Here is a 12,982-nt window from a genome sequence, read left to right on the forward strand (position 1 = left end):
TCGGCGCCTCCTTGTAAAGCAGTTGACCTGAGGCATCTGGTTGTAGGCTGGAGACTGGCAGTCGTGAAGCCTGTACATCTTGGAGAACAGCTCCCTGTACGGCTTCAAGCTGGCAGGGTTTGGCCAAGAGCTCTAGACCAGGTCCTCAAACTATGGAACCATGGTAGGGTCTGGTGGGCTGGAGCTGGTTGGTGTGCTGATGAAGTCTATGCCAAGATACAAGATACTTGGCGGCTCGTGCTATGAGGCTCTGAAGCTCCTTAGCTGCCAGTAAGTCCTGTTTCGAGATAGGACCATCAGTTTTAAATTTTAGTCATTTAGCAGACGCTCTTATCCAGAGCGACTTACAGTTAGTGAGTCCATACATTTTCATACTGGCCCCCCGTGGGAAACGAACCCACAACCCTGGCGTTGCAAGCGCCATGCTCTACCAACTGAGCTACAGGGGGCTACAGTTGACAGAGAGGCATCCTCCCCTTCACCATCTCCATCACTGAGAGGTCTCATGGCAGATGAGATGGAGGAAGGCTCCTCTTCCTGCTTCACAATGTTACGGGAGATAGATTCAGTCACCAGCTGCTTGCTGACAGAGCCAGATAAGTCTCTCTGCTCGCTTTCCTGAGAGCAGGTGGATGCCTGAGGGATGGAGGCATGAAGATGTATAGTTTGGGCTGAAGTGGGGAACGACACAACAGCTTCTGCACCTTTCCTCTCCAGAGCCTCAATGCGCTTCTCCAGAATGGCCCACTGTAGCTGGATGGCCTGTTGCTGGGCCTCTAGTCTCTGTTGAACCACCTCCCCATGTCTCCTCTCTGACCGGACAGCCTGCCGCGACTCCCTCTGAGACCTCCTCCACTTTCCCGAGGGGCAGAAGCCATCTTCAGAGGTCCAGTAGGAGGAGGAAGACGAGGAGGATGGAGAGCGCCTCCGCCGGTGGCTACTGCGGCTCCGTTTGGAGTGCTTGGAGCAGCATGATGAGAAATGGTGTCGTTTGCGGGAGCTGGAAGTCAGCATGTGGGAACCTGATTGGCTCATGGATGGGGTGGAGTCAGCTGACTGCTGAATAGCAAGTTGTGAGGAACGTGTCTTTTGGGAAGCTGGAATTGGGCCCTGTCTGCGCTGGGGGCGGGGAGAGAATGGTGAACAACACTGGCATGGTGGATGAATAGACAGGTGTGGTAGTAGAGAGCCGAGGTGGGGGCAGAGTGGGGACTGGGTCTTCCTCCGGTTTTGGTTCCTTGATGGGAGCGGAGGAGGTCTCAGGCTTGGGCTGAACTTCAGACTGTGCTGCCTTGTGCGTCCTCTGCTGGCTTTCACAGTGCATTATCTTCTGAACTTTGGTAAGGCGGTTGATGCAGGTGCTCCAGTCCATCTTGGAGCACTGGGGGCATTTGCCATACTCCAGCACAGCCTCCTTGGCATGTTGGATGCCCAGACAGTGAAGGCACAGCTCATGGGTGTCTTTGACAGGAATCTTGTGTTTGCCACAGTCACACCACGTGAACCTTAGGGAGGAAGTTGTCATGGCTAACAACTGTTGAGGAGAGCAAGGACCCCAAGATGCCTCCTGCCAATGCTCTCAGTTTAGGAGATCATTTGTGGGGCTGATATTGTTGGCTCCCCTGTAACAATAAATAGCCATATGAGCCCAACATAGGTCATCAACGTTAATCATCATTGCACATATTTTAAAAAATTTTTTAGTTCACTAGCTTGGTCAGTAGCTAGCTAGCTGTCATGAACTACTGCTGGCTTCGAGAGCTAGTACATCGCAGCAAAGCAAAAGCACTAATATTTTATCAAGAAATGGCAGAATACTTAAAAATATATATATATATAAACATCACTTAGAAAGTAGACTAGGCAGTATGCGAATACAATTTTCATTAAACTGTGTTCTTTGTGTGGTCCTTCACCCATTTGTATATTGACGTTGCACAGACCAGCCAGGCAAGCTAGCTAGAAGGTAAACAAAAATGCATTGAAAACGTAGCTATGCATATTTGACACCATATATGCAAGAACAATGAACGCACACCTACCCCAATCGAATCTGAAAAGGGTTGCTTTGTTGTTAATTCGAAATTATGATCTGCAAAGATATAGGAAATGTGTAGAGATGTCCTGCAAAGTTGCTCCTACGTCATACTCTGTCCGACAGAAGCTAAAGAGCAAAGATCCTGTAGTAACAACCAGATCCCACGATTGCACGGTCTCTCGAATAATTAGGAATTAGAATACTAGAATGCCCATGAACCTTTTATGATGGTATAAAGATCAGCCATTTTGGTCAGGGAGTTGGTCAACCTGCCAGTGCTGTGATAAGATATTGTGTAAAATAATGCATTTTAATTTATCTGCACTGTATGTTTGTTAGCTAGCCAGCCAGTTTTAGAGGAATGATTCCATAAATTTTTCAAATGAACTGCCAATATACCAACATTCCATTCAAACTATGCAGTCAATCCAAAGCCATACACTGGCTGAAATCAGTTGATGATAGGACAAGTTGTAAATTCTACTACTGATATTGTATCAAATAATAGCAATAATTCCAAGAAAACAAATGTGAGCTATAGATCTGTAATTATCATTGAAAACAAGTCCATGAAGCAGTAGATCTGTTCTATGCTTCCCGTTTATAAGTTTCATTTTAGCATCTTTTACTTTCGGTTTTGTACACCAGCTTCAAACAGCTGAAAATACAATATTTTTGGTTATGGAAAATATATTTCACAGAGGTTTAGCTGGTACAATGATTATCTACACTATATTTGCTTGATTTGTTACAAAAACTCTACTAGGCGAACTATTTGAATTTTAGCAACCAGGAAATGGCGCAGCTATTTCTGTATAGTGAATCTTTAAGGTTGACAATAGTTCTACTACACAATTTCTGATATATCACATGCCTTACTTTTATTTTTATAGGATCTCTAATGAGTTCTCCTCTCAATCAATCATCAGGGGTGTAATCATTCCTCCAAACAGTTGCAAAGCATTCCGTTGCGCAACAGAATCAGCTGAATGAGTACACTCCTGAATTTGTCTAAAATAAACTCTTGTTTTAGTTACAAAACTAAATCCTCAAAGTTCCAGAATGGGGTGAAAATAGCAGCCATGTTAGTCATGGAGATATCCAAACCAGTCTAATTGGAATGAATGGCAGTATAGGCCTAATCAACATTTGAGTGTAGGAAGGACATTTTGGGTGGCAAAGTACTGACATTTCTTCTTCAGTTTTTGCAACCGCTTGACATTGACATGCCGTAAGATGTGGTGTGGCAGGCGATTGATGTGTCTGAATGTTAACTTGCAGAAGAGATGATTGCTGTAAGTCAGACATGCAGAATTGGCTAGCTGTGCCACTAGAGATCCTGGTTCGAATCCAGGCTCTGTCGTAGCCGGCCGCGACCGGGAGACCCATGGGGTGGCGCACAATTGGCCCAGCGTTGTCCAGGGTAGGGGAGGGAATGGCCAGCAGGGGATGTAGCTCAGTTGGTAGAGCATGGTGTTTGCAACGCCAGGGTTGTGGGTTCGATAAAATAATGTATGTGCTAACTGTAAGTCGCTCTGGATAAGAGCGTCTGCTAAATGACTAAAATGTAAATGTAAATGTCAGTAACAATTAAAATAACTGGTTTAGAGGCAGACAGGCAGCTGATAATCACACAAGCCCTGTAATCATGTTTGGGTGTACCATGTCATCTGTCCAGAGACAGATTTGCAACTGTTTGGAGTTTCTATTAGACAAATTCAGCTAATTCCCTCCATTTTGTTCTGTTTGCTTAGATTTTGCAACAGAATCAGCGGAATGAATACACCCCTGGTAAGTCCCTCTCCATTTCGTTTGCTAGTTTAAGAAATGTTTTGCAACAGAATCGGCGGAATGAATACAACCCAGTTCTTAAATACCTTAGCTGGCAGTTACTGTATCAAACTTTTCCATAATCTCTTCTATGGTAAAATGAATACTCTAGCACGTTTGGGACGTTTTCATAATTGGAGCTATATGATGATCAAATGCTGTAGTTGAGATGATTAACAGGACTACATTTACTTCTGGGCATTAGCAGAATCCATGCCATAACTGGAAAATGCTTTTGTGTGGAACATTACAGATTTAGTGTTGATCTGTCAACTCATGCTCAAAATAGGATCTACAAATCGTTAATTAGCTTTTAGAAGTAGACTTTTATCATGTTTGCATCTACTTATCAGCACTCGACAAATTCAAAGTACGAATTGAGAAACACAGCATTTTATATTCACCTTTATTTTACTTTTTTTACTTTCACATTGGTCTTTAAACCTTTTCTTTTCCAGTTATGATTCTTGGATTTCTTCTGGAAACCACCAGCCTGAACCTGTTGAGGATACAAAGAGAGCTGTGTTACTAATTTCAGTAATTCAACAACCACATATTCAGACCTGTTTGTGTGGAAGACCGCTCAACACTATTGGTGTAAAGACAGTGCTGTGAGAGTTAAGCCGTCTGACCTTCTTGCGTTTCTGTGGCGCCTGTTTATCAACTTCCATCTCCTCATCGTCATCCGTTTTAAAGTCAACCTCTTTTCCCTCTTCCATACCCTCCTCAGTCTCCTTTTGCAGAGAAAATAAAGAGGCTGTAGGGAAAGAAAAAGCAAGAAATCAGTTTTCACCTTCCAGAAAGGAAGGAGATTGATCAAATAAATAAAATGTACAACATATCAGGTTATTGCTCATCCACAGCAGACATTGTCACCATTGACTGTTTTACACATTCAATGACTGAGGTACTAACATGGGTACAGGTCACTCATGCTGTCCTCTGAGTCGCTGCCACCCTCGTTGCTGGAGTCAGGAGCCCACGCTCCATTCCCCCTCTGGGTGTTGCGTCCCCTCTCCCCCTCCCCACCTCTATCTCTGGGCTTCTTCTGTCGGAGGCTCGCTGGAATGTACTCCACCCCCTGTTGTACACACTCTTCATCTAGGGGAGAGATTAGACAATTCATAAACTGTACTGACAATAGTGAAAACAACCATCTGTGGTGTTTCAGGTAGTTCTAATCTACCTCTCCCAACAAAAATCTAAATGGAAAACCCTCTAAAACTTTAAGTGGAAAGGAAGCATCAACATTTGAGTGTAGGTAGGAGGAAGGACATTTTGGGTGGCGAAAAGTACTGACATTTCTTCTTTGCTTTTTGGAACCGCTTGCCATTGACATGCCGTAAGACCTGGTGTGGCAGGCGATTGATGTGTCTGAGTGTTAACTTGCAGAAGAGATGATTGCTGTAGGTCAGACATACAGAATTGGTCAGTAACAATTAAAATAACTGGTTGAGGCAGACAGGCTGCTGATAATCACCCAAGTCATGTAACCATGTTGCATTGGTGGTAGCAGTGAGAGAACCTCTGGGCAGACCTGGAGGAGGGGGGAGGAGGGGGGAGGAGGGGTGTTCAGCCTCCTTGTATTTGGGTGTACAATGGATTCTGTCCAGAGATCATGCACCTTTGTGGTGCATGCGCTCAACCCCCACTCCCCATCAATCACTAAACCGGTCACTTACTGAAAGTATGACTCTTGGGGAATACTTACGGTTGCTTCGAGCTGGGAACAACATGAGGTTCATATTGACTATAGCTGAACTCTGCAGTAGAACTTAGTTTCTGATATTTCTTCCCTTTCGTGAAGTTCTGGAGCTCTTTGAGGTTGCAAGGTAAATCATGTCCATTGAGTGTGCATTTAATCTGAAAAGAGGTGTAAAACAAAACGCTGTCATTTTTTACGTCTTCTTGCTCACATCATTCACATATACAGCTAGCCATTTCACAGAGCAGAAGCTAGTAGCTGACAAGCTAGCTGCGCAGCCTATTATTATTAGCTAGCTAACGTTTGCTGGCTAGTTTATACAATATTTTGTATAAAAAGGTTCTAACTAACCTTTCTACTGTCATCCGTAAATTCAAGAAATGGATGATTCAGAAGGAACGCTTTGATATCTGCAGGTAGATCCTCCATGGTCGATTAATTAAGTGGCTAGCTAGATAAGGTTATTTTATTTTAGCTTCTAGCTGACTGTCCCTGTCATGTATGCAGGGTCCGAGCCACGTGGGTACCCTGGCGTATTTCTTCCAGATGTGTAGTAATTTGGCGCCACCTATTGTTCATTACAGTATGAAGCAGTCTGAGATAGGACCTAGTACTCAATACAAAATAAAGAAAACTGTCTGTAATGCATAGATATCAATAGAAATTTGACATTAAAATTCACCAAATTAAACACTGAAAAGTTAAACATTGACGTTGGAATGAATGATAGAGGGGAATTGCCAAATATAATATACTAATATAAATCACAAGATAAACTACATCACGAAACTGGCCACAAAACTGCCTGATGTGAATGTTTAGATCCTCATATTGTGTTCCAATCTGATACACATGCACAATTAGACGATTTTTAACTCATAATTACAAGAACGAATATATTGTAGATGTAGATTTGTTGGAAGTATTTGTAAAGCAATGTTTGGACATTGCGTCAAGGCATCATTTCTGACAGCTTATTTCGGTTTCCACTAGTTACCACAACCACAAAGTCAAAAATTGCTATATCGTAAAAATGTATGAAAACAAACATTTGCTTTTTGGTCTTAATTTAAGGTTAGGGTTAGGCATAAGGTTAACATGGTGGTTAAGGTTAGGTTTAAAATCACTTTTTAAGAAGCTACATATAAATGGGAGGGGTTTATGACTTTATGGCTGTGGTAACTAGTGACGACAGCTTATTTCTCAATGTTGTCATCAGTCAGCTGACAGTGCGTGACAGGATAGAGTTAAACCAAAGACACTAGTCGTTGTTAGCTAGCAGTCAAGAAAAATCACATTTGTGCATTACGGTTTAGTCATTTTTACTTTTTCGTTTTTCAGCGGAATTTTCTATTAGAACCCTCTCTTATATGTCAAGTGCTCTGGTGATGAACATAGTAATTTAAGTCAACTACCATCTGTTGTTAAGTTAGCTACTATCTATGGTATGGGCAATGCCTAGCTAGTTAACGCATCCTACCCTAATTCATTTTAGTGTAGTTAATTATACGTAAGCAACAATATGTCTGGACCAAATGGAGATCCTAACATCCCAAGTGACGATGGCATCATTGAGGATGAAGATGAATTCAACGAAGAAGGTAATACTGGTATGTTTCAGATGTCAATGTCATGCACCATCTGGAAGCGTCATCTCTTCAGCTGTGACTAAGGGATACATGGTGTGGGTGTGGGTGTGGGTGGGTGGGTGTGTGTGTGTTCTCATTCTCTGCTGTCTACATAGGTAAGTCAAAAGGGTGTCTATATTTGTCTGTTAGGACTTGCACATCGTCTCTGTTCTCACATCTCTCTCGTTTGGCAGAGTATGCAGCCATCAACACTATGCTGGATCAGATCAACTCCTGCCTGGATGACCTGGAGGAACGCAACGACTCCCTGAATGGCAAATTACATGAACTGTTGGAGTCTAACCTGCAGGCCAGGCAGGAGTTTAGAGTCCAGCTCAGCACCGCTACAGCCCCAGGAGAGGAGCAACCCTCCCCAGACAAGGATTCTCCAGCCACTGAAGGGGAGAAGGGCGAAGAGGGAGAGTGAGAGGACTGAGCTTGACTACTAGAGATTTTCTCATACAAATCAACAACATTCCTTCCATCTATATGAGCATCTTTCCTCAAGTGTTCCTGTGTGGTGTGTTGACACTTAGATAAGAGGAGTGAATAGGGGTTTGGCCTTTTCTGTCCCTTACATGTAGTGATTATGAACCCCCACCACTGAACTATACAGTTTGAATCCATACTCAGCTGTTGAAATCTTTAGATGGTTCCTGCTAAGTGAAGTAAATGAGCCTAAAGCTGACAGTTCATTCTGTGTGTTTAAGTGATTAGGTTATGCCAACACATATCCACCACCACATACTATGTATACTAATGTTTCAGCTTAGTTACCTGTATACAGTCCTCAATTGATACAATAGTACTTATTTATATCTGTGCTTGGTATGGGGTGAAAGCATGCGGAATGAGCTCAGCGATTGACATAACTGGTGGTTTGTAGTCATCAATATTTACATATTTGTGGAGCAACTACCTATACAGCAATAATGCAATATTCCAAATCATATGACTTTCATTGGTCAATGTTCTTCTGTGATGTGCAAGAGATTGTAATGTTTTCTATGTTTTGTGCTGTGTTCCACTTTTTCCTATTCAGTTTTTCTTAGCCAGGTATAAATACAGTATATTTAATGTTACCGAGTGTGACATCTTGAGAATTGCTAACTTAAAGCACTAGCTCTCTAAAACATTTCAAACAATGTACAGGTGTGATATATTCAATATGTGAGGCAATAGTCAAATATTTTATTTATAAATTAAAATGACCCCAATACAGAAAACAAACATCCCAAAAAAAATACATTAAACTTCTAGCTGCTAGAAAACAACTATTTTGTTCATCTCAGTTTGTCATTTGTTGAATAAAAATACATTAAGAAACATACAGCTTTGTTTGAAATTTCTCTTAAATGACCACTTTCGTCACGCTCTGGTCCTCTAATATTTCAGTGGGACCGGAACCAGCTGAACTAGAAGACAACTGCGCATGCCTTCATCAAAACCAATATTCATCTGCTCTTCCTCTGCAAGTTAACTAATAAAACAACTGGCCATTCACTTACATTTACATTTAAGTCATTTAGCAGACGCTCTTATCCAGAGCGACTAACTTAAAAGTATAATCAGGGAGAGGGAAAGATTGATTCCTTACATTTTCATTGAAAGAAGAAAATAAGGTGGCTATTTCTATTTGCTGTGATTGGTGACTTATCTGTGGATGTTACATTACTTGATTTAGTATTGTGTAGTTCTGTCTACAACTTAATAAACATGATCCTATATTCAGGTAGAGAAGTATCCTCTCACCAGGAGATCAGTGACAAATGCTTATCCATGTCTTGTGATGGTCCATGAATAGATCTCCATTCTTGTGTATTTTATTATTATTTTGTTACTTTTCTTTTTATTATTATTATTCTTAACTCTGCATTGTTGGGAAGGGTTTGTAAGTAAGCATTTCACTGTAAAGTCTCCACCTGTTGTATTCGGCGCATGTGAAAAATAAAATTTGATTTGAAATCACAAGCTGGTGAATCATACCATTCCTTCTATTGGTGCTCTTCAAAAGCAGAGCTGCTGGTTATCAGTTTCTTTGCTAGTCTGCTACACTCATTGACTATCACTGGGGAAAATACACTTAATTCTCCATGCCTTGGGCCAAGATTGTTTCCTGACCAGTTAGGGCCCTGGGTTTTGACCAGTCATGTCTCATGGTCCTATCGTTCCACTTCATTGGTGTTGATAATAACCTTGATATTATGTTACCCAGTTGAAAGGTGACAACTCTGCCATGCAATTCTTGTACAGACAATTCTACTCAATGAAAGTTACTCTACTAGTCAAGTGTACTGGAGCGTACAAGATGTGTGAAAAAAAGAATGAAGTAACAACGCATTTGAAAAGGTTGGAAAACAGGCACAAAACTACTAAACTCTTACAGTGTCATGTTTGTGTTGTGATGTGTAAGCTTGTTAATGCAACATTGCAGGACATTTGAAATGATAAATATTAATGGGGTGAAAGGGTTTGGAAATCCACTAATTGTATCAACTGGCCATAGGTAAGCCTAATGCTTCCAACTGTGAGGAAAAATATAAGTGATCACTTAACTTTACATAAAACTGGTTATCTCTGTTGAGAACAAACTATGGCAAAGAGGATCTGTTCTAGGCCAACGTGTTCTCCCTATCTGAGTCACATCTAAAGGAAAGTTTTATGGTCTTAGGACTTGTCTAGTCCAGCAGTTTTACAACATTATGAGAGTTGCAGTAAGAGCAGCTACATTCTAAGGCTCACTAAAAGCATGCACTGCTTCCTAACATTGCACAAACACTACTGATCTAAAATTCTTCCAGTCTTGACAAAGCCATATGAGCTTATAGCAGAGCCTTTTGGAGGTTCAAGTGCGACTTAGGAGCAATACCAGTGGGATTTAGGCAGAGTTTCAGCAACCAAGGGGTTAAAGAGCTAAACAAGTCAGTTAGAATGACTTTAGTAATACAGTGACAAGGGGAAACCAGTAGCTCAGGACGTATCTGAGCAAAACAGACAAAGCAGTTAGGACTTTTCCCCTTTGAAACCCCCCTCTATCCTATCCCCTCACCTGCGAACACATCCCAAGACAACTGCAGAACAGGTCAGAGTTTGTGTGAAAAATGTCTTAGACAATAAAATGTCAAAGACAGTAACACTTCAACAAAGCTAGAATCAAATCAAGGTTCATCGTTACTTGACATTCAAACAAAAGTACAGTTTAGTTCCCACCCCATCACATTTTTTCTTCTTCCAGATAAAAGTCACCTGCTAAAATGCTACATTCTAAGTCTCACTAAAAGCTTGAGCTACCGTTGTTAGCTTTGTGGGAAATGCCTGGACTAAAACAACACCACTCCCTTCATAAACTTGGCTACAATATGTTATTGAGTTAGATAGATTGAACACAACAACGTGTTGTTGAACTACAATTGACCTTTGTTTTCACTTGACCCTTTTAACACTTTATAATAGCAACACACACATCCACAATTTGTTTCCCCATGGTTCTCCTCTTCAATCAGGTTTAACTGAATGCCTGTTAGAAATAGATCTGTATCTAGTTGTGGTTGTGTTATAAAAAAAAAATCAACACCAAAACACCTAGGAACTATTGGTTGGAGGACCACTGGTTTTGCGTTTCCAGGGTGTTATTTTCTTGGTCTATTGAGTTATACAGAAAAGGAGGTGGGGGACCCTGTCCCAAACTAACCGACCCTGTCCTAGGGTAGCGATTGTACTGGATATCATATTTTTCTTCCACTCTCTCTCCATCCCTCAACGTCTCTGTGTTGTCCTCCCAGACCTTCTTTTGGATGCCCCCTTTGCGTTCCCGTCGCCCATCTTCTCGTCTTGGGCAGCTGCCTCCTCTTCCATCTCTCCCGTGACTGGTTCCTCCTCTGTATCTTCTGTGACTGGTCCTAGGTCTGGGGTTGGCTCTTCCTCCTTGTCCTCAGGCACTGCTAGGCTCTGCTGCTCTGGGGTGGCTTGGCCCGGGGTCCCCCTAGTGCTGCTGGTGGTAGTGGTGAGGTCCTGCTGGGATGAAGATGAGGCTGAGGGAGTGTTGTCCTGGGGTTCAGGGCAGGGCTTAGAGGGCCTCAGTGTGGTGGTGGCGATGGTGGGCTGCAGTAACGCAGGGCTGCTGAGGAGCTCTGAAGGCAGGCTGTTTGAACCTGAGATGGTGTGGTTACTATCGCTCTCTGCATCTCCATCTATGGGAGTAGGTTCCAATGTCCCATCCTTCTGGCTACGCAATGCCCTGTACTTCTGTATGGGAGAGAAGGCACAAACATATAGGATTTAAAGGAGATGACTGCAACAGACGAGACAACTGTAGGCAAACCCGTTAATGTTATGTGTGTGGTGTCTTAATTCATATACAAGACATGCGATTATACAACCAACCTTGAGGTTCTCAAAGTGTTTGAGTGACTTGCAGTGCGAGTGGCGGGCTGAGGACTCAAAATGGTAGAAGTGCTGGCAGATTCTACAGAGGAACCCAGCCACGGGGACCACAAAGCTAGAACCTGGGAGATGAGCAGAGAGAGGTACTGTAAGTCAATGAAAATGGAATGGCACATGACAAAATCATAATGTGCAATATACAAATAACATGAACTGATAAATGATTGATTCAGAATGGCTTTTCAAGTCAGTGAGTGGTGTGTTGTGAGACAGTGACCCCTGGAAGAGTGTGTCACTCACCGTACACCGTGTCAGGGTCATACTCCTCATCTTCATCTACGTCCTCTAGTAGAGCCACCTCCATCTGGGTAGGCCAGCCCTCCTGCCACACCAAACACACACATGACCAAATAGATCTAAACCAACAAAATAATGACGACATGAATATACATCTTCAAAATGTCTCCAGTATTGATCCTGTGAAAAAGTGAATGTGTGCATGGAAGAAAGCGCGAGAGCAGGAAAGAAGAGACGTGTGTGACAAAGTGTGTACAAGGAGATGCCTAACCTTTCCATGGGAGCTGCTTTGTTCACCATCTTCCCATTCCTCTTTCTCGTCATCTACAAAACAGCCCTGTTCGTCCATGGCAACCAGTTCAGCCAAGGCCGCTGGCCCCCCCTTCTCCCGAAGCTGTAGTGGGAGGAGCACAGAACAGTGAATAAGAAAGAGGGGGGAGGGAATGGTTGTCAAGTGTTGCGTCCCAAATAGCACCCTAATCCTATTTAGTGCACTATATAAGGAATAGGGCCACATCTGGGACGCGAGAAAGGTAATCAATTTAATGGATTTCCAAGCTGCCGAGGCAGAGATGAGCAGACCGTCAGACACACCTTGTCGACTCTCTGCTTGTGCTCCTGGGACTCCATGTGTTCCAGGAACAGGCATGGGTTCTTGAAGTGACTCTTGCAGACAGTACAGGAGGGGTTGGAGGTGCGGATGGTCAGCTTGTGCTCACTGGTCCTGCGGTGGTCCATGACTGTACTGGTGTAGTGGATTTGGCAGGTGGCACACCAACGCTGCAGGCCGGGACTCTTCTCTCTGTGTTAAACACAGACAGCTCTATGAGGACCATCAGGGTCATATTCATAGACATAAACGTAGCAAAACATTTTGCAATGGAAAACGAAAAAAGTGTTTATTGGACAAGTTTAGGCAGACCCTTCCTATTTGGGTGAGCTTTCGTCCTTACTTTACTTGTCACCAACGTGCATTAGTACTGACCCATCCCTGAAGCAGGAGCTGTCCCTGCGGCCTGCCTGTAGTGACTCCTGGACGCTGGGGCATCAGGGTGACCAGACAGGCGTTGGACATGTGTTGGATCTCCATCATCCTCTGCT

General features: G+C 42.9%; 3 protein-coding genes across 4 annotated transcripts; 1 reads left to right on the top strand and 2 right to left on the bottom strand.

The window, feature by feature from the left end:
* Window positions 1-4,259: 4,259 nt before the first annotated feature.
* On the bottom strand, window positions 4,260-6,082 carry LOC311099933 (surfeit locus protein 2-like). Its single transcript, XM_084140649.1, has 6 exons — window positions 5,925-6,082; window positions 5,580-5,731; window positions 5,169-5,272; window positions 4,784-4,969; window positions 4,501-4,625; window positions 4,260-4,367 (listed from the first exon to the last, which is right to left on the bottom strand). Exons 1-6 carry the CDS (start codon window positions 6,000-6,002, stop codon window positions 4,275-4,277), a joined length of 738 nt encoding a protein of 245 aa, XP_083996775.1. The 5' UTR covers window positions 6,003-6,082; the 3' UTR covers window positions 4,260-4,274.
* Window positions 6,083-6,801: 719 nt separating this feature from the next.
* On the top strand, window positions 6,802-8,533 carry LOC311099497 (bublin coiled-coil protein-like). 2 transcript variants are annotated; one of them, XM_084140199.1, is made up of 2 exons: window positions 6,802-7,174; window positions 7,396-8,533. In XM_084140199.1, exons 1-2 carry the CDS (start codon window positions 7,096-7,098, stop codon window positions 7,626-7,628), a joined length of 312 nt encoding a protein of 103 aa, XP_083996325.1. In that variant the 5' UTR covers window positions 6,802-7,095; the 3' UTR covers window positions 7,629-8,533. The 2 variants fall into 2 exon arrangements, with proteins under 2 accessions (XP_083996325.1, XP_083996324.1); XM_084140198.1 differs by having other exon boundaries at window positions 6,822-7,183.
* Window positions 8,534-9,042: 509 nt separating this feature from the next.
* On the bottom strand, window positions 9,043-12,977 carry LOC311099347 (cip1-interacting zinc finger protein-like; the record flags this gene model as incomplete). The annotated part of the gene is given in 7 exon segments (XM_084140065.1): window positions 9,043-11,446; window positions 11,585-11,706; window positions 11,885-11,966; window positions 12,153-12,275; window positions 12,476-12,683; window positions 12,867-12,919; window positions 12,921-12,977. Coding segments are annotated over 7 exon segments (1,134 nt in total), but the record flags the coding sequence as incomplete, so codon positions are not given.
* Between the last annotated feature and the right edge of the window lie 5 nt (window positions 12,978-12,982).

Source organism: Coregonus lavaretus (assembly GCF_964263955.1).
Source record: "Coregonus lavaretus genome assembly, chromosome: 24".
Classification (NCBI taxonomy): domain Eukaryota; kingdom Metazoa; phylum Chordata; class Actinopteri; order Salmoniformes; family Salmonidae; genus Coregonus; species Coregonus lavaretus.

Excerpts from the sequence above, each read along its gene's own strand:
- LOC311099497 (XM_084140198.1), top strand. The coding sequence starts at position 7,096 with ATGTCTGGACCAAATGGAGATCCTAACATCCCAAGTGACGATGGCATC. Across the intron at positions 7,184-7,395 it reads CAACGAAGAAGGTAATACTG|AGTATGCAGCCATCAACACT; the intron begins GTATGTTTCAGA and ends CTCGTTTGGCAG.
- LOC311099933 (XM_084140649.1), bottom strand. The coding sequence starts at position 6,002 with ATGGAGGATCTACCTGCAGATATCAAAGCGTTCCTTCTGAATCATCCA. Across the intron at positions 4,970-5,168 it reads CCAAAAAGCAAAGAAGAAAT|ATGAAGAGTGTGTACAACAG; the intron begins GTCAGTACTTTT and ends TCTCTCCCCTAG. Across the intron at positions 4,368-4,500 it reads CGCCACAGAAACGCAAGAAG|GTTCAGGCTGGTGGTTTCCA; the intron begins GTCAGACGGCTT and ends TATCCTCAACAG.